At 39.5% G+C, this 19,911-nt stretch overlaps 2 protein-coding genes across 4 annotated transcripts in view; one reads left to right on the top strand and one right to left on the bottom strand.

The window, feature by feature from the left end:
- afap1l2 (actin filament associated protein 1-like 2) overlaps positions 1–19,911 on the top strand; it is a 55,044-nt gene that overhangs the window by 16,861 nt on the left and 18,272 nt on the right. For all 3 annotated transcript variants that reach the window (XR_010900057.1, XM_067429632.1, XM_067429633.1), the window contains exons 2-4: positions 8,817–8,945; positions 13,736–13,807; positions 14,833–14,912. Coding sequence is in view for 2 of the 3 variants with exons in the window: in XM_067429632.1 (XP_067285733.1) it covers positions 8,817–8,945; positions 13,736–13,807; positions 14,833–14,912 (281 nt within the window). In the remaining variant the exon portion in view is untranslated. The remainder of the gene's footprint in view (positions 1–8,816; positions 8,946–13,735; positions 13,808–14,832; positions 14,913–19,911) is intronic.
- Positions 17,930–19,695, bottom strand: LOC137055741 (kelch repeat and BTB domain-containing protein 13). Its single transcript, XM_067429634.1, has one exon. The coding sequence runs from the start codon at positions 19,558–19,560 to the stop codon at positions 18,064–18,066; it is 1,497 nt and encodes a 498-aa protein (XP_067285735.1). The 5' UTR covers positions 19,561–19,695; the 3' UTR covers positions 17,930–18,063.

Raw genomic sequence — 19,911 nt, forward strand, 5'->3', positions numbered from 1 at the left:
GATGAGCATCATGGGAAGAGAATACATGACACTATTAAAGGGATAGTTCCTCCAAAAAATGTTTTCTTTCATGATTTATTTAACAAAAGACGGATAAAAGAGGATATTTAGAAAAAAGTGTTATAAGGTCACAACAAATCTCAGTAGTGTACAGTGTTGTTTTGGACCCCATTAACTTTCAATGACAAAAAAAAAAATGTTTTCTTTTTTTCTTTTTCTTTTTTGTCCACAAAAGAAATGGCATGCATGCTACTTCAAAGGAAAAATTTTTTTTTTTTTTTTTTTTGTGTCCGGATAGTTGGTAATTCTTTGTGGGTGAGAAACCAAAAAAAAAAAAAAACTTGTGAATTCTTGTGAGCATGATGTTGATGCTTGGTGAAGCCACAAGCGTTTCGGAAATATTACCTGTTTACATTAAAGGGGGTGCTTCAGTGCTGGGAAGATGAATCTGTATTTAAACGTGCAGTATGCAACTTTTGGCCACTAGGGGTCACTCATTCAAAATAATAACAACAGACGTACTTTAATGACGTCGGGAAAGTGCGTGTGCTCATGGGAGTTGTTGTCATTATTGCCACTGTCAACCAGCGAATCTGGCATCTCCAGCAGAAAACATGTTCACTGACAAGGTAATTGTTATATTACATCTCTATTATTGTTAAGTTTAGTTACGGCTTTTCACTTTATGTAATGTCAATCTAATGAAATAGCAGCGAGCTACCGTTACTTAACAAACTTATCAGTAACGTTAGCTAATGTGCGAGACAGAATGTTGTGCGGGCGGTCGCTATGTCAACACACCTATAAGTTGGTAGGCTATGTTGACATATTAACCGTGCATCATAATTTGAGTTACTCAAATTATAGATATGTTGACATGGCATCCGCGATTGTCGAACATTCTGTATATCAACTGTTCAATAAGGAAATACATTTCAATTTAGTTTATCATTACCAACATAAAACAGTAAATGAGAGAACCAGCACTAGCAATACGTTGTTCATTGGAACACGCGCTGTGTCGCTCCCCACATTCATCAATCTAATAAACATTTATTTTGGAACTCAGAGATATATGAATAAGTAGATCATTATTAAATCGATATTATATGTAGCTAGTATTAACATATGATAAAAGTGACGGTCACCTTATATTAATTGACCAAGATAGTGGCATATTACCTTATGAAGCTAACGTTACCTTCTCCAGCTACATATAAAACCAATAATAGCTAGTCCATCTGCGTTTTACACATGACATCATCGTGTCACAAAATATACGGATAGAAATATACTTTTGAATCAGTTTTAAAAAGTCTCAGTTTCAGTCTCCAAAAACACAGAATCCGCCTGTTTGAAAAGCCGATGCAATACAAAATGTAACGTTATAGGCTACGTATTCAGCTAAACGCGTCTCAATGTGGTCAAGATCGCTATGCAATATGCAAACATACAGCATGTTATGATTATATGATTATTATGTTAGCTGAATGGTTACTTAAATTACCTGTTTATTAAAACGAAAGCGAGATCAGCATATCTCTCTGCAGTCCGAGCTTGTCACGAAGATTTCGCCATCTTTCAAAGGCTTCTCCAAGGTTTACACGTCTCTTGCTTCTTCTACTGTCCCAAAATCTTCTCGGGTCATTTTTTTTCACTCGTACGTTTGCGCTTTGTTGAGCTGGCAAAGAGTAGTCATGATCCATTATCATACAGACTTTTTTATACGGGTGTTCCCCTTATACTGTCAGTGATCCTCTTTGAGTTTGGCGGTTCCGCCGAGTTCCGCAGGAAGCAAGACGCAAACGTGGATATGACGTGAAAGACTGGCGACATAACGGAAATAAAGACACGGTCCGTGTCTTCGAATTAAAATATTAATTTCTCTGGATTTAGAAGTTAATTGGAACTGTCGGGATAATGTAAACACACAACTTTAAAAAATATATAACATAGATATAGTGATCTTTTATATTTTTAATGCTGAAACATTACATATTGTGCCTTTAAACTGGGTCATCAATGTAGCAGAAATGTGACTCCATATTTTTGTCTCATGGAGATGAAATGTGACTCCATATTTTTGTCTCATTGAGATGAAAGACTACAATTCCCAGAATGCTTCGCTGCCCTGTGAGGCCATTCCCAAAGCCACCACTACTGGATTACAGTGACTGAGTCAGAGAACAGACACTCATAGGTTGTGGAGAGAGTCAGCGTGGGGTGAATGTGGAGGCTCATAAAAGTGGCTAAAACGGGTGAATTGTGACATTTATAAAATTCACGGGCGGGGATGCGGGCGGATAATTAACTCTGTGCGGGCGGGTAGTAGCGCAGATGAAAAATATGTGCAATATTTATGTGGTGAGGTCAGGGGCGTCGGACTGGGGGGATAAAGGGTACCGAGTAACCAAGGCCCGAGGCAGGGGGGGCCCTTAGAAGTCAGTTTTCTATACATACACATATATGGTACGGGGGCCCAGCAGGAGCTCGGAGGCATATAAGGACGAGAGATCACCAGACCTGGATTTGACGTTGAGTTTTGTTTACGTTTTATTATGTGTGCGCGTGGCAGATGTCCTTGAGGGGCTGCCCACGTTACTTTCGTTTTGTTTGGTTAAAGTCTTTTAAATGTTCGCCAGTTCCCGCCTCCTTCTTCCCCTCTCGAACATATTGTAGGCTATTACAATTTCTATGTCCAAATTACCATTACACATACACGCAACAACGATATGCCATTTGACCCATCACGTCACCACTACTGCGACATTGAAACTTTTGTTGATGCCTCTCGTAACCCAGCAGGAGCGAGCGTCGCAGGAGTAGCAATGGATGAAGTAAAAGTAAAGTTGGTGAGTGGAGAAGGCCTATAAGAAATTGTTGACCATGAGTCTTTAAAGGCACTTTTGCCTGTTTCATTAGCCCATTCATGACGCTGTTGTGATGTTGAGAGGGGTGCAGGATAAAAAAATAACGCATTTTAATTTGAATGATTTTAGCGTGTGTGATTTATCGCAGGCACGGGTCGGGTAACGGGCCAAATTTTAACGGGTCTGAGCTGGGGCGAATTTAATTTTGATATTTTCACGGGTCGGATCTGGTGCTAAACCTTGCGGGTACGGGCAGGGGCGGGTCTCCAAAAAGGACCCGTGCAGGACTCTGAGCTGAGGTAATCGCGACTACACTCTCGGCATACATTCACAACGCGAGTTCAGTCTGGCACGTTTCAGTTCATACCTTTGCAAGCTTAACTTTCATAGAAATTAATTTGAGAAGTGAAAAGACTTACATTGCTCACCATAGCTGCGTTTAAATGCGTGCCTGCAGCTGTGAGCTGAGCTCTGAGTGTGATCTCCCTTCCCCCATGCGGGTGTTCAAAACATGAGGAAATAGCTCCCTCTGATGGCTGTAGTCTTTAGTCTTTGGCCAAACATTCCTCCTATAATGCAAATATCGTCAATTTGCATCATAGGAGGAATTTTTCCAGAAATAAAATGCATAAATCTCTTGTCTCAGGGAGATATGAGGAGGAAAGCACAATCAGTATACTCCAGGGTTTCTACTGATTCAAAGCCAAATGCTAATCGCTGAAGTAACCCTTTAAATGTGTGTTGGAACCAAATTTTATGAAAAAATTCCTACAAATAGTAATGCCATCAAGTAGTGCATATACTTTAAAACTACTTTGATACGTTCATTATCTTCATAAAATTATAATTTAATAATTCTATCAGTGAACTGAAAAATAAGCAGATATTGAGGACATATTGAACATTGAACACACTAGTATGTCCAGTGAGCTTGTTTATTTGTTTGACGTCTTTGTCAGTGATTTTATCTTTCATACAGGAGTTCTTCTCAGGAGCTATTTATGCCCGCAGAGATGGATAGATGTTATCTTCCTCTGAGGAGGTGGACAAGAATGTTCAAATAAATCCTGCCCTCCTAAGCTATGACTTCCTATTGTGCTTAACATGTCTCGAAGCATGTCTTACTCTCACAGGAATTGCAGAGATCTTACTGCCATTGACTTAGAAATATAATAGTCACTAAACAGAAAATATTATTAGTAATTATAGACAGCTTCATCATTATAGCAGCAGTAACGTGTGTAACACTTATCTTGATGCATGATGTCAATTTCAAAACTAAAAATGAATACAGATGTATATCTGCTACAGACATACATGAAGAGGATTGTTTCATAGTTTTTTAGCATCAAGATTTTAATGTAAAATCTGCATTTCCTTTACATATTTCGCCATTTTTAATCAGTAGCTGTTTTGACATTCATTATTTATATATATATATTAGGGCTGGGATAAACGATTATTTTTTAAACGATTAATCTAGCGATTATTTTTTCGATGCATCGATTAATCTAACGATTAATTTTTCCTGTCCGATTCGGTTACGATTCGATTTGATTACCGATTATCTCCCCATTAATTGCCTAATAGCAATTTATACATGTTGATTTAATTATCTGAATGAAAAAACGAATTCCTTAACATTGCAATATATGTTTATTGCTCTTAAAATTCCAAAGTAAAACTATACAATGCATTTAATAAAACCTTCAAAACATAAAGTACACACACACACACACACACACACACACACACAAATAAATAAGTATTAACCTGCAACAAAGAAACATATTATACGATATATATTATATTTTCTATGTATGCAACTCAGCCTACAGGCTATGCCCATCGATTAAATATCAACAAGTTGGTTAATCAAATCCGGGGACACACTGCAAGCGTGAGCGTCTCGGCTGCGTGGCGTGTTCGTTTTTGTCTCGGCTCCCATGTTAACAGGTTGGCGTTTGCACACTGCCTGTGACGCGCGGAAAACGCGTGCATGCTAGAAATAGAAGAGCGCCTATTTTTCACGTGTGTTGGGAGCGTCTCCAGGCAAAATAGAATAGGAAAAGATGTTTATATATAATTTTGACACGAATACATATTATTAAATTACATTTTCATGTTTGAAAGTCTGTAGGTTTACATAAATGCAGATATAGGCCTAATTGTAATAATAAAAAACGTCAATTATCGATTTTGAAATATTGCAACTGTCAATACAGAACGAAATATTCTGTAGCCAAGTATTTGCCGTCAATACCATAGATATGTGGCTACTCCCGACGTTTTCTTTGCTGTATCAGTAGGCTATTTATGTTTAACATTAGTAATAGGGCTTCCCTCCGCATCAATAGCAGCAGCAGTGCCGCGTCAGACACGCTTCTAGTGTGCAAAGGCAGAAAAAACGCCACGCAGCCTCGTGGCTGACCCGCAACAGAAACGCCACGCGCATCCGCGGCATGACAGTGAAAAAAGTTACATGTAGAGTGCATTATGGGCGCCAATATTCCGTTTAAAACCGGAATAGTCCTGGGATGAAACTGCTCACTTAGAGGATGGATACCCTCGGTCACATCAGCGCGATTAGACATTGAACATTTTAAATTTAAAACAGCTTATTATGTAGGTAACGTAGCCAATGTGTCCGATGCTTTCACTTGATGCAAACGTTTGTTTTTGTGATTAAAATACATCAAATATTACCAAAACATCTGTCTTCCTGTGTGCAGAAATTTGTTTATGTAGCCGTGACAACAAAACGCGTGCGCGCCTGGAGCAGGCGCTCTTAACACAGACGCGCATGCCTGTGATGCTCCGTGCGCACCGCGCGCCAACCCGCATAGACTGTGGCCAACCCGCAAGCCTTGCACTTCTGAAAGTCTGAGGAGCCACTCGTGTTGCTACCATAGATATACATAATAAATAATATACTTAATTACATAATATACTTTATTATGTACATCTATGGTTGCTACTACTCTCCGGCGCCGCCATCTTTATTTTGAATCTGACGAATCGACGCGCATATTTTGCGTCGACGTATTTTTTGCGTCGACGTCATCGATGACGTCGACGCGTTGTCCCAGCCCTTATATATATATATATATATATATATATATATATATATATACATACATACACACACACACACACACACACACACACACACACACACACACACACACACACACACACACACACACACACACAGTATGTATAATATGTAAAGATGTAAAAATGTCTCTTAAAAATAAAAATGTGTATAATAATTATAAAGATTTAGATAACAGAGTATCACTGCTTGACATTTATACTCAACAATCTATAAATGAGTGTTATTCAGCTCAATGTGCATGCTAAAGAAAACTGCCTTAGCCATGGCAATGAGTAATCCAGTGTTACTAAAAAAATTCACAGCTAACTTTATTTGATGGCATTCATTCTTCTCTATCCATTGTCCGAAGTCCGACCAGCAGATCATCTAGGGACACTGCTCATGGAGAAAGACAGATATTGCCTAGTGTTGCATCACCAAACTGAACTGGGCCTGTCCTTTCTAAAGGCAGGGCAGGGCAAAAAATACATAAAAAATACTGTTCCATAGTAAAAGAAAAGTAAACCTCACCACCTTAGCTATAAGATAAACATCAACATGTTGTTGAATAGTTTTATAGGTCATTGCACTAGTTTAGAAACTAGAGAAGTTTATATTTAACCAGTACGGTACAAGAGGCTGTATTGTAACTATAGGCTACAGGCTTTTACAGCCAAGTACCTGCAAACACTTTATCTCTGAGTATATTCCCCACAGCAAATCCTTGTTGCTTTCATTAGAATGGTAACTAAATTATAAAAATTTACATTATAATGTAGTCCCTGACATGTAAACGCACCCTTAGTGTTACGGTTAATAGTTCATCTATCTGTGCTGTGCAGACTGATATACACACAACATCATTCTCACAACATCTGTTTGTATTTATTGCATTTTATCATGCTCTGTTGACCAGTCAGCATCCTGGACCAGTATTTTCCGTTTTTAAAGGTCCCATTCTTCGCGTGTTTTCGAAGCTTTATGTTTACTGTGTGCAATATAACATGAGTTCATGTTTCGCATGTAAAAAACACTCACAAACACTCACACATTTGTTTCCTCTGTCCTAAAAACGGCCTGATGATTTCCTTGTTCTATGAAGTCCCTCCTTCAGAAACACGTAACGAGTTCTGATTGGGCCAGCGCTTCCCGTGTTGTGATTGGACAGCAGCTTAGCGCACTTTGCCCGGAAAGGTCCCGCCTCTTACCATAACGGGGAGATGCAAGCTGAATGCGCGCTCTTCTCCACGTGGGAGAGCAACAAGACCACGCCCCTTATTTTGCGGGTGGAGGGTTAGTCAACAAACGGTTCTAGTGACGTCATTCATGAAGGAAGTGCAGAGGTGTAGTCCAAACCGGCCGTTCGCTGTAGGCTTTGAAAGGGAACTTCTGTTAAATAAAATATCTCGCTTGGCATTGAACTTTGAGCTTTATAATTTTACAGGTATTATTTATGCTCTAACTGCAACATTTCACACTAACTAAAGTTTGAAAGATGGAATCACGAAGAACGGGACCTTTAAGATGCTGGACCCTATCATAGACTCGGCGCAATGCAACGGCAGACAAAACGCAAGTGTTTTTTACTAGTTTCAGCCCGACGCAGTTCGAATTTTCACGATCGTGCATACACTCTGCTTATTACACACACGGGCAGCAGCACACAGACATTTTTAAACATTACTAATAAAATGATACATCTCTGGAGAGGCATTCGGTCTTTCCACTCGCAAGTTTTGTCAAGGTACAACCCTTTTGGACCATGCGCCTGGCTTGCCGACCATTTTTTGCAACGTTAAACAAGCAAAAGTGGATTCGGACACGCTCTAAGTGCACCTGAGCCATGCGCTCAGGTAGTTAAAATAGAGCCCATGAGTACATTATAACTGCTCAAAACATGTAATGCTAGAGATCTAATCTCTCATCCTCATCTCAATGTCTTATTATATTACATAAATGTCATTTGATCTCTGAACTTTTAAGTATGATGACCAAATATGTAAATGAACAGGAGAGTGACTGTTAGTAAGTTAACCAACAACCAGCATTCACTCATTTGTCCTTTATATACCACAAAACAAAGACAAATAGCATATTTTTATTGGACTGAATGGAATGTGGTTGTTTTTGTTTTTGCATGCACCCATGCTTTATCGCCTTATGAGGAGTTTTAATGAGATTTTAATGGCACATATTAATCTCTACTTTCAGTTTTATTTCCTTTTTTTGAGCTCTTGTCTGGTAAGGTCAACTCTGTTGTAAGGCAGTATGGTTTATGAGAGGAGAAAAACAAAGTATGGCCTTCATAGTCAAGCCGAGTTTGCTTCTGACCCCTGAGGGTGTGTGGGTAGAGTGACAAAGCCTCCCCATTCAACCCACACTGACTCTCTCCACAACCCATGACGTATCCTTGACCTTAACCTGCTGCTAACTCGCTTCACACAGACACAAAAGGCTAAACAATATGAATATTGTCAACAATTAGCATAACATTCAAAATAGCAGAGCATTTTAAATAATGAGGTAATTAGTTCTTGGTTTAATGTGTATAATAAAAAGCAAGTGCTTTCAAGATCAGTGAAGTCCAACTTGACAGGAACAAGTGGTTCACCTTTGTGCTATAAGCCATTGATCATTTTCAACGCATTGAAAACTGCTTCATTTGAGTTGCCAAAATGCAGATAATCCTGAACTTATCAAGCATGTATATTTCATTTTACTGTGACTAATTTGTAATCTGCATGCATGGTATTTACTCGAAATCAAGGTTGCAGATCTAATGCACTGACAGGATGCTTTTATTTATTACTCAAGCTAACTATGTTGTGTGTTTGCGTGTCTGTGTGCAGTGCTGGAGCAGCTGTTGGAGCAGCTGCAGAGGTTCCTGAAGATCCTGGATGGAGAGAAGCTGAGTGGAAATGCCACAGTACAGAAGAGCCTCCTGACTGAGCTGCTGCAATCGTACACGTCTTCCAATGGTACATAAATAACTATATAATGTCTAGACTAACCAACTTACTCTACACCACTCCTTCTCAAACTGTGGTCTGCTAAGCATTGGTGGTCCAGGAAGGATTATAAGTGGTTTGCGAGTGGATTGGACCAAAGGGACGGCATTAAATGACTAATCGGTGGTGGTGGTTGAGGAGATTCCTCCTTTCCATGTAAAGTGCTTTTAGTACTCAGAAAGGTACCCTAAAAAGGGCAATATAAATGTAACAAAGTATTATTATTTTTATTATTTCAGTACACTGCTGTTCAATTGTTTAGGGTCAGTACACAAGTCTTTTATGCTCACAGAAGCCGCGCTTTTTGTATTATCAAATTATATTATCAAAAATACAGTGAGAAAATGTCATTTATTCCTATGATGGTAAAGCTGAATTTCCAGCATCATTACTCCAGTCCGCAGTGTCACATGATCCTTCAGAAATCATTCTAATATGTGGATTTGCTGCTCAAGAAATATTTCTTAGTATTATCATTGTAGTGCTGCTTAATATATTTATAGGAACCATTATAAATTTTTTCAGGATTCCTTGATGAATAGAAAGAAATAGAAGAACAGCATTTATTTGAATTAGATTATTAGTCTTTTTTTGTCCATTTAAGGCACCCTTGCTAAATAAACGCACTGGCTTTTCTCTTCTTTTTTTAAATGATAGTGCACATAATTGAGCGTAAGCGTCAGTTCTGGCAGGCTGCTGCGTCCCAATTCGCCTACTTATACTACGTCCTGAAAGTATGTACTCTTTTTGTGAAGAAAAGGTATATACTTTTGAGTGTGTAGCAGAAAAGTATGCAGACTTCGGGACGTACTACTTTGCCATCTTTAACGGACTCTGTCGCTTAGTTACGTGCATCCCGTAACCGTTTATCTGCCCTTTCAATCATCGTCAGATTCGTCAGAGTTCAAATCCTCCACATTCAATTGAATCTCCCACCGTATCAGAGAGAAATGTAGCCGCTCGTTGATCTGCCATGTGTGGGTCTTTGTGGGTCAGAGACTCTCCTCATGTGTTTGCAGTTTAAATATAATAATGCATTTAAAAGTTAATGGCCAAACGTGTCATTACAAAAGTTCACAATGCTGCTGCAGGTGAAATCTAATGTGGACAACACTGAATAAATATATTTTTGTCAGGTTAAATATTGATAGTTGGTCACTCAAACCCCTTTATTTAAACTTCTCTACTTAACCGTCGAACTCGCACATCCGTCATGTTTGTAGTTTTTTTAACGCTTTTTAACGCGTTTGTAGTTCTAATCGAATCCTCGTCCAACTCGCAATGGGTTGTGGTCAATATCAGCCGTTAGTGCCCATCGATTCATACTTCGAATTCGGACCGGAAATAGTAAACCATCCGGGTATCTTTGGAATACTCTTTTCAACGTACTACGATTTGGGACACACTAATTCTATTTTCGTATGCTATTTAGGATGGATAGTATGCGAATTGGGACGCAGGGTAGGTAGTCAAGACGCTGCTAACGCTATTTGGTCTCATCAGCTGGTTCTGCTCAGCTGAGATGCATCAGCTGATTTGCATCAGTGCATCAGCTGTTCACACTCCCCTTGCTGCTAATGGCCATGATATAACAGCGCGCATCTTCAAACAGATTCAGTTCACTCCTAAACTGCCTTTGCTGCTCACCACCTCCCCAGCTCCTCCATGTCGTGTATAACGTGGCATTTTACTTTGTCATCGTTGCTGCTCTGTTCATAAGGGGGAATAGCTCAGCTCTCAAAGCCCTAAACTGTGCGAGCGTTCCCTAATGCTTCTGCTGTCCTCTGACTTTCTGCTATTTCATGGTGCTCATGAAAGGTCAGAGGACTCCCTGAACAGAGCCATACCGCCAAAACATTCATTCAGAATTATCAACTTGAATTGCAATTTATTCAAAAATTCCTAAATCATTTTTATTTGTTCTTGACTTAATAGACCTGACAGAAATGATTTTGTCAACTGATTTGGGGTGTCCGCATTTTTTTTTAAATCGTTGAATCAGGTTTGCCACCTGAAAAGCCTGTGACATCCCTTCTCTTTACTATTGTCAATAAAAAGTAGTAAAAGTCCCCACAAAAAAATGACAGTTGCCTACATATTTATGTATTTCGGCATACGCTTGCGTAGCACAATTGTTCTCGTGGGGAGCTACAGTTGTGTGTTGTTTAGAGAATCTGCTCTGTTCTGTCTTATTAAGGAGCCCATAATTTTGGTTCATCCATTTGCTTCTTTTCTTCACACAAGCATGGCTGTAGGTTTTTCATGTTCTGGTCTCGGGCTTTTGTACTTCCTCCCCTGGCTTCAAGCTGTATCATTTTCCAAGGCTGTTTTTATCCTCTAGGGACACTCACTTCCTTTTAGTAGCAGCTTATAAATAGCTTTCATTTCCATCCTCCAAATCCCAATCTGTTTTCACTGTACCATCGAAACATGTTTTTGCTTCATAACAGGGTTTTATTTCCCCTCCAAAAATATATCCAAGCTTTGTTACCTGTGAATTGCCACATCTTAAGGCTTAATTTAGTTCTTCTGAAATATTGTGAAGATCCAAATAAAATGTTTTTGTTTGCCAAGCAAGCTATAAATCCATCTCCCACAGGCTTGGACTAAATCGGCACTTTTATTATGATAGAATATGACCTCTCTATGTCTCCCACTGGCCTGGCTTTGATGTGTACAGAAGGAGGGGCCCTGGAGATGCCTTTGGACCCTTACACAAGAAAAGTGTGAGACAAAACTCTCACTGTTCTTCTCCATAATAGAAATCTAAATGTTCAGTAAAATAAGTGAGGGATGAAAGCGTCCAGAATCTGAAAAGGCATTAAATATGAGAAGGAGCGGGAGGCTAAGTCAAAGAAGTCTTAGAAGTTCCAAGCAAGATTACTTGAGTAGAGCAGAGAGTATCTTTACTCCAGCAAGTTCACATACATTGGCCTCAAAAGTATTTGGATTTTTAGGCCACATGTTCAATTTGTAATTGACCGCAGGTAGTTGTAGATCATCACATTATCTATATACATGTGTTTCTAATGTTTGACCAACTATCAAACTTCTATGTGCAATTTCTTTAAAATAAATGGTCCTTAGTTTGATATTTTGTACAGATGCTCGATATATTGATAAAATATTTTTAATATAACATCATTGGATATTGGTCAATATTGGATGTTTAATTGTACATGCTAGTTTCTCCATCTTTGTCATCATCTAATGCTCTTGTAAAGGGATAGTTCACCCAAAAATTAAAATTCTGTCATCATTTACTCGCCCTCAAGTTATTTCAAACCTGTGTGAATGTCTTTGTTCTGCTGAACACAATGTCGGCAACCAAACATTTGATCCCCCCATTGTCTTCAATAGTTTTTTTTTTTTATTATTTATTCCCTTATCAACTGTTTGGGCATCTGCATTTTTCAAAATATCCTTTTTTTGTGATCAGCAAGAAGAAGAAAAAATCATACAGATTTGGAACAACTTGAAAGTGAGTAAATGATGACTGAATTTCCATTTTTTGGCAAACTATCCATTTAAAGTTGTTTTTTAAAAACACAATTTAATAACACTGCTAAATGTAATATTAAAATGAATATCCTTTTTTTCATAACGTACAGAATAACGTTGTGATATCTAGTCTCTTATATTTCATTTATTGTTCATTTATTTAGACAAAACTTTGTAGAAGTTTGATATCAACTTTTTATTGGTTATTGGCTATGACATGGAAATAAATATAGGCTTATCCATATAAGCTAGTGACACTTAAGTCGCATTTTAAGTGTAAATTACAGTATAGTATCCTGACAACTATTTTAAGTTGGCAAATTGGTGGCGAATTTGTATGTACAGGGCTCCAGACTGCCAACAAATGGTTGTATTTTGCTACCAAAATTTGAGAGTGTGCTACTGAATTTTACATCCAGTTGCACATGTGCGACCAGTAAATATGGGCATGTTTATTCAATAGATCACTCCAATAATGCTCTCTAGAATGCTATATTTGCTGATGTGACACACGTGAGATCTATTAAACCAATACTGTCACATTTATTTTGTTTTTGTTTTACAGTTTTATCGAAGTAGGTTACATGACTCAAATGTTTGCATTATATATTGTTTATAATGAAGTCATTTTATTTAAAAGAAGAAACCTGTTAAAACATACATAATACAAACAAAAAACCAGTGCTTATACTCTGTACAGTACTCATTTAACCATCAGCCTGTTATTACACTGTTTTCATTACAATAGTAAAGTGTACATTTCTTTCTTTGCAGCAATTATGCCAAATTACACGAGCCAAGCTCTACCTGTTCTATCTCTAACTGGTTCATTATGTTAACTTCACGAATGACATGTGACAGTTTGTTAAATTCGTTCATGAACTAGATCTCTCGTTCAGACTCAAAAGTATCAGTAAGTAAAGGTCAGTAAAGGGCGTATTCGTTCACTGAATTCAACAAATCACATGCTTCATCACATCTCTCGAAACACTATTGGCTTGAGATTTTGTCATTCTTTGAGTATTTATTAGTAATACAGTGTAAATTAGCATGTTGATTTACAGTGTGCGCCCCTAAATTGTCTGGTTGTGCCCCTAAAATTTTCAGTTGCGGGCCACTGCGCTCCTAGTGAAAAATGTTAGTGTCCTAGTGTCCAAATACTTTTTCGGCTCCTGCAGCACAAACTCCAAAAAACATGACGCTATTAAACATCATGGGTCAAATTCATAATCCAGTCTTTAATCATGGTTATTTTGCAGGAGGAGATGAAGAATACATCTACATGAACAAAGTTATCGTCCCAGGTCAAAACCAAGACAGAACAGACAGAGGTGAGTCTATAATCTTCAGCATAATCAACTTTCTAAACTTTGCAGGTGTGAGGATGAAAATGTCTCTTACATGGAAATGTCTCTTACATATCACAGTGGTTTATCTTGTTGTTTGACAGCGCTGCTGAGAATGTGTCATGTTTAGGGGGGTGATTGGGTTATGGCTGAAGTGTTAAGCCCCCCCTCCTCCCCCTCCTCACCATTTCCTGTCTGTTTCTCAGTAACTCCTGTCCTCCTCTCGCTCTTTCTGCCAGACCCCCATCTGAGGCCAAGCTGCTTTGTTTAGATTTCACTAAAGAATGAGAGTAACAATAAAACCAGACTTAACATTCACATCGCAGTCGTCTACACCAAAAAATATACATGCATGACTGAACTGCGGTTGCATTCATTGATCAGATTCGCAAACCGCCTCATTTTAAAAAACACAATTTTAAAAAGGCTTATCAGAAGAACAATTCTTCGAGGTTCCTTATTATAGTGACGAGGGACTTTTTACAATGTAATTTCATCATTTCCTTTCATATGTGAAAATGCACAACCTTGTGCTATTTGCATCTGATAAATCAATATCTGCAATGAATCACTAATGTGAAACATTATATAAGCTCACGTAGGTCAACAGGGAAATGTAAGTGGTGAGAATTGAATTGAATTGTTAAAGGCAACACTTGATGGTGTCTTGACTCCTTGGTGACTCTTGGCCCTTGCTGTGCGGGTTTGGTATTTGCCTTGCGTTCCTACAGCAACCCAGATGTTACCGTTTGGAGAGGAAGTTGAAGGAATGTCTGATGGGAAGCCACCGAATATGTCCATCAGCTCTAAGAGACTGCCGTAGGCAATGCATTGATACCAGAACCGAGCCGAGCCAAGCCGAACAGCAGAAATATTACGTTTACATGTTGCTTGCATGCACAGTTCTTGAATGCTTATTTTTTGCTGCACATGATGAACCCTTTGAAAAGTCTTTGATATATTAATTAACAGCCACTTCTGTTTTGTGTGAAAATCTATATGCTTGTCAGACCACAGACCTGAAGCCAATGGAGAACCAGGAAAACACATCTCCGTGAAGAACCCACCAGAGCCGCCTCCTCCCAGACCAGTGAGTGACCCTCAGCATCATTTCAACAGCAGCATATACCAGCACAAAGACACTGAAACAAAAACCTGACACAGTTTAATTTTAGGCGATATAGTATATTGAATAAAAAACATTTTGCTTTTGCATAATTTTCAATAGATTTTTTACATCATTGAGTCAAAATTCAATGATTCAATGATTAAATAATCAGTGATTTAAGAATGTGATTCAGTAATAATAATAATTATGATTGTTACGAAATATTGTTATAGTTTGTTCATTCAGTGAAAAAAACAATAAAAAAAACATGTTTGCTTTATTTTGCAGTCAGTTTGGTTGAAATGAGCCATTGCAGAGGAAATATATATTGTGATTAGAGTTTGACATATATTTTTTTCCCCCATACATTATAAAAAAGTATAATTTTTTTAGATTTAGCCTGCATATGATATCTTGTAGTTGTATCGCACAGCCCAATCTCTTTTTCAGTCACACAAACTACTACATTGCACGACACTGTGGTCCTGATGTCCTTTATTATCTGGTGTTCACTTTCATTTTGGCCTTTTTACTTACCACATATCTGTTATGTATCATGTTTCCCACGCTCAAAAATGTTGTGTGTTTTTGTTTATAAGCCACACGCAAGCCAAATAACTAGTACTGTAGGTCGATAATGAATTCTGCTTTGTTTAGAAACGGAAATCATCAGTATCCAGATTACTTGCTTTTTTTTTTAAATGAGAGAAATATGAGGAAGTAGAAAACGTGGAGTCTTTGTGCTGAAATACTTTGTAGCTCCTGTATCAATCCTAGGCTGCTGTGGGAGTCTGCAGTCAGTCAGACATACAGACAGACAGGAGGATGGAGAGCATTAAAGCTCTCCAGCGAGAAGACTTTGAACTTCAGACCCATCTGCGGGGTGCTGGGGCTGATTAACAGCAGCTGCACAAGCGATCGGGGAGCTGTTTATAGAGGCTGGAGAACCGCAGTTAGAGCATGGACACGTGTGTGTGTGCATATGTGTGGGAACGAGAGACGGTAGATGTGTTCACACCTATTCATTTATTGTGTTTCTCTCATTTGCCATAGATAGACAATATGCATAGAGACAGTTGCTTTTATTTATTGTTTATCACATTTTATTAATTGATAATGAAAATTCTGTCATATACTGTCATATAGTACATATATGTCATATACTCACTCTTGTATTGTCCTAAACCTGGCTTTCTTTCTTCTGTGGTACAAACAAGAAGAAATATGTCCCTGCCACTCACTTGCACTTCCACATTTTCTGTGGGGGCGGGGGGGAGTGGGGGGTTGGGGGTGGTGCTCAAATAAGGCTAAAAAAAAAAAAATTCTTTGAGTATGGGTATGTCTGATGTCAGAAAAGGCGGAATGTCCTTGTACGGGCCGTGCGGAAGGGAGCGTGCGCGACTAGAGCGAGAGAGCCAACGTTTGCCGGCTGCACAAAATCAACAATGTCAGCAAATAAGTGTTTTTGGTTGTCAGGGCAAGACAACCCTGCACAGCTTCTCAAAGAACCCAGCGTTAATGGGACAGTGGATAAAGTTGTGACAAAACGGAGTTGTGCACGTGTTTTTGTTTGTTCCCTTGCATTTCAGCGATGATGGTTTAAAAACAAGGACTAGTTCAACTTTGGATATGTAGCTTGTCTAATGCTAAAAGTTGGAGAGGTTCCAGCGATTAAAAAGAAGTGTATGTAAGATTATGGCCAAAACTGGTTCTGCTTTCACTTTCAAATGACTGTAGAGCGGTGTGTCCCCTCTCCCCCTCCCCTCTGATTTGAGGTTGCCAGATACGCTGCAGGATCCAACAGGAACGTTTGTAGCTGCAGCTGTGGTAACAAGAGCAGATCTGGCAACCCGGATGCCGAAACACTATGATTGGTAGATAGGTGGAGGGTGGAGCTTCAGGCCAAACACAACAGGTCAACATCAACATCAGTTGAGGGCTGCAACAACAACTTTTAAATGACAATATCCTGGCCGGACTACTGTTGTCAGTGATATAATTATTTGAAATTAACATGATTTCTTAATGTCTAGTGACATATCAGGGCGATTTTATGACTGAAATACATTTCTTACATACAGTTCCTTTAAGGTTCTCGTCGTGTTTGAAGCAGGCGGTGAGTAAAACTGCTTAAAATGTCTTTTTGTTGCTAGCTATCGATGTTAATGTTGTAAAACTCACACAAATGCAGTTACAGTATATACCTGACAGAGACGTCTGGCTGTTGCTGCTTCTCCTGTTCAATTTTAGCCTCTAGATCTAATTCTGAATCATATATGTATGGTTAAATCTGATTTATCGGCATGGTTTTCTTTTCCACATTTAAGGACGTCACAGATTTCCGACCCTCTCAACGCACTCATGATTCTGTTCGCGCTCATGATTCTTTAGCTCCGCCCGCACGACATGCCTCCAACCAACTCGGTACAGCGTATCTTTCTTTTATAAATATAAAAAAACCAAAGATTTTTCTGAGATATGAAGGATTCAATGCTACTCTATAGGTACTCAAGACATGAGATTGACTGAAACTTTGAGTTTGAGAAACTTTGATTGAGTGTGCCCCCCCCCCCAATTCATTTATCATTAATTACTCACCTTCATGTTGTTCCAAAGCCGTAAGACCTTCGTTCATCTTCTGAACACTAATTAAGATATTTTTGATGAAATCCATGAGCTCTCTGACCCCTACAGACAGCAATGTAATTAACACTTTCAAGGCCAAGAAGGGTAGGGAAGACATTGTTAAAACAAACAAACAAAAATAACGCCTTTTTTGGAACAATTTCTTCTGGTCTTCTCGTTGTTACCACAAGTGCATCGCTTCCTAGTTCTAGGTCAGTCGCAGATGTCAGTCCCAGACTGGCGGTAACAACAACGGTAATTTTAACAATGTTTCCTACCTCTCAGATTTCATCAGAAATATCTTAATTTGTGTTCCGAATATGAACGAAGGTCTTACAGGTTTGTGACGACATGAGGGTGAGTAATTAACGACAGAATTTTCCTTTTTGGGTGAACTAACTCTTTAAAACGGCACATGGGTGAGTAAATAATGACATTATTATCACTTTTAGATGTACTATTCATTTAATTACAATTGCAAATGAAATAACAGATTGATACGCAATCCCTAAGGTGGATGATTAGCCTCTACAGAATCTTCCACACATTCCACTTTGACATTCATCTCCAATGCTTCCTCAGCATCCCGTTCCTGCTGTGCATCTGTGTTCTTGGGCAGTCTGAGTAAGCAGGTCCAAAGAGAGCCGCTTTTTGGAAAACCCGTCATCTGTCTGCGAGGCTTCCACTTGTCACCACAAATTACATATTCCAGGGTCAAACTGCGGTTGACGGTGAACGCAGAGTTCCCCCTCACCATAGCTGTGAAAAGGGCACCCCTGCTATTGACATAGTGTCCTGGCATGGCCGTCCATTGACCCGTATTGATGTTGTAACAGTCCATGAGGCAGCGCAGAAAGTCATCACATGGGCCGTTCCTCATGACATACAGGTTGTCGCCATGAGCCACCATGCAGTGTCCGTAACTCTGAGGCTTGACCATAGTGGTGACCAACGTCCATTCATCATTTTTAGGTGTGTATTCATAAACGTCTGTTGTATCTGGAGGCTTCCAGAAACACACAAAAATCCTACGCCTGGCAACAGCGCTAGCCGGCGCTGCCACAGAGCAAGGCGCGTTCTTACAAAATGTCCAGGCGCCTGTGGAAACATCACATGCTTCTACAGAGGACATAATCTTTTTGTCGAATTCCCCTCCGATGGCATACAAGTGTCCGTCATGACCCACCAGGGTAAAGTTATACCTGGACTGCTGAGGACCATCAAACACACTCCAAGTGTTGGTTTCTGTGTCATAACAGAAGCTTAAGTCCACAGTTTCCTTGCTGACTCCCCGTACTCCTCCAACAATATACAACCGGTTCCCCACGACTGCCACACCGGCCATGGAGGTGCTGGCATCTGTTGGCAGATCAATCAGGTATTTCCAAGTACCTAGTTCCTCATCGAGGTAATACACTGTCCTGTAGCAGTCCTGCAGCATCTTCATGGATGGGGAATGAGTCCCTAGAGCGACAAATGATGTTGCTGAAAGCGACTCCACGTAGCAGATCAGCTCCTCTGGGAGTGCCTTGACCACGTCTTGAAGATCAGTGTAAGCATCGCGGATGAACACCGCAGCACTCTGAAACAACCTCCACAAGCCATACACAGCTGCTGTGTGGTACAAAAGAATGCAGTTGTCTGTATCAAGAAGGTCTATCAAGTGCTGGACTAGAAGGTCTACTTGAAGGAAAGCTGCACACTCTGCGGCCTCCACAATCTCATCTGGGTCTTGTATAGCAGGACGCTCACCCCTGGAAACAGCCATGGCTATGAGGAAGCCCCTCGCTTTCAGGCCTCCCTGCAGGTGGAACTCGTTCAGCTGGCTGTCCTTCATCCCAGAGCGGAAGAGAGCACGGAAATACTCACAGTTTTGCCCCAGGACAGCCCTGTCTATAGTGAAAATGCTCTCTTCCACCCGCACTCTCAGAACTCCGGTGAACTCTTCTCCTTGTTCGTCCTCATTTCCGTCCCTGCTCTGATCCAATTTGCAAGGAGGCCCCATAACACTTCTGTCCTGCCTGTCCGTAGACAGTCCAGATTACTCTGTACACTAACCATAAAGTTAGACTACATTCAAGTTAGTTAGTTTTTCTGTTTAGGTTTGACCTGTAAACACAAGTGTGCACATACTGCAGTCTCACAGCTACTTGCCACACTAAAAATAGCAACACTAAAATAGCAAAGAGGCTACGCACTTCAAAATAGTAGTGGAAAATCATCAGACTCAGTACTGAAAACAATTACGTTCCAATATAATACTGGATTATTGCTATTTAAATTAAGTTGATTTGATTAAACAATTGAATTAAATAATTATTCTGTCATTTCTGTCATTCTCTTCAAATACAGAAAC

This window comes from Pseudorasbora parva, chromosome 21 (assembly GCF_024679245.1).
Source record: "Pseudorasbora parva isolate DD20220531a chromosome 21, ASM2467924v1, whole genome shotgun sequence".
NCBI lineage: Eukaryota > Metazoa > Chordata > Actinopteri > Cypriniformes > Gobionidae > Pseudorasbora > Pseudorasbora parva.

Coding starts and splice junctions, on each gene's coding strand:
- LOC137055741 (XM_067429634.1), bottom strand. CDS start 19,560: ATGGGGCCTCCTTGCAAATTGGATCAGAGCAGGGACGGAAATGAGGAC.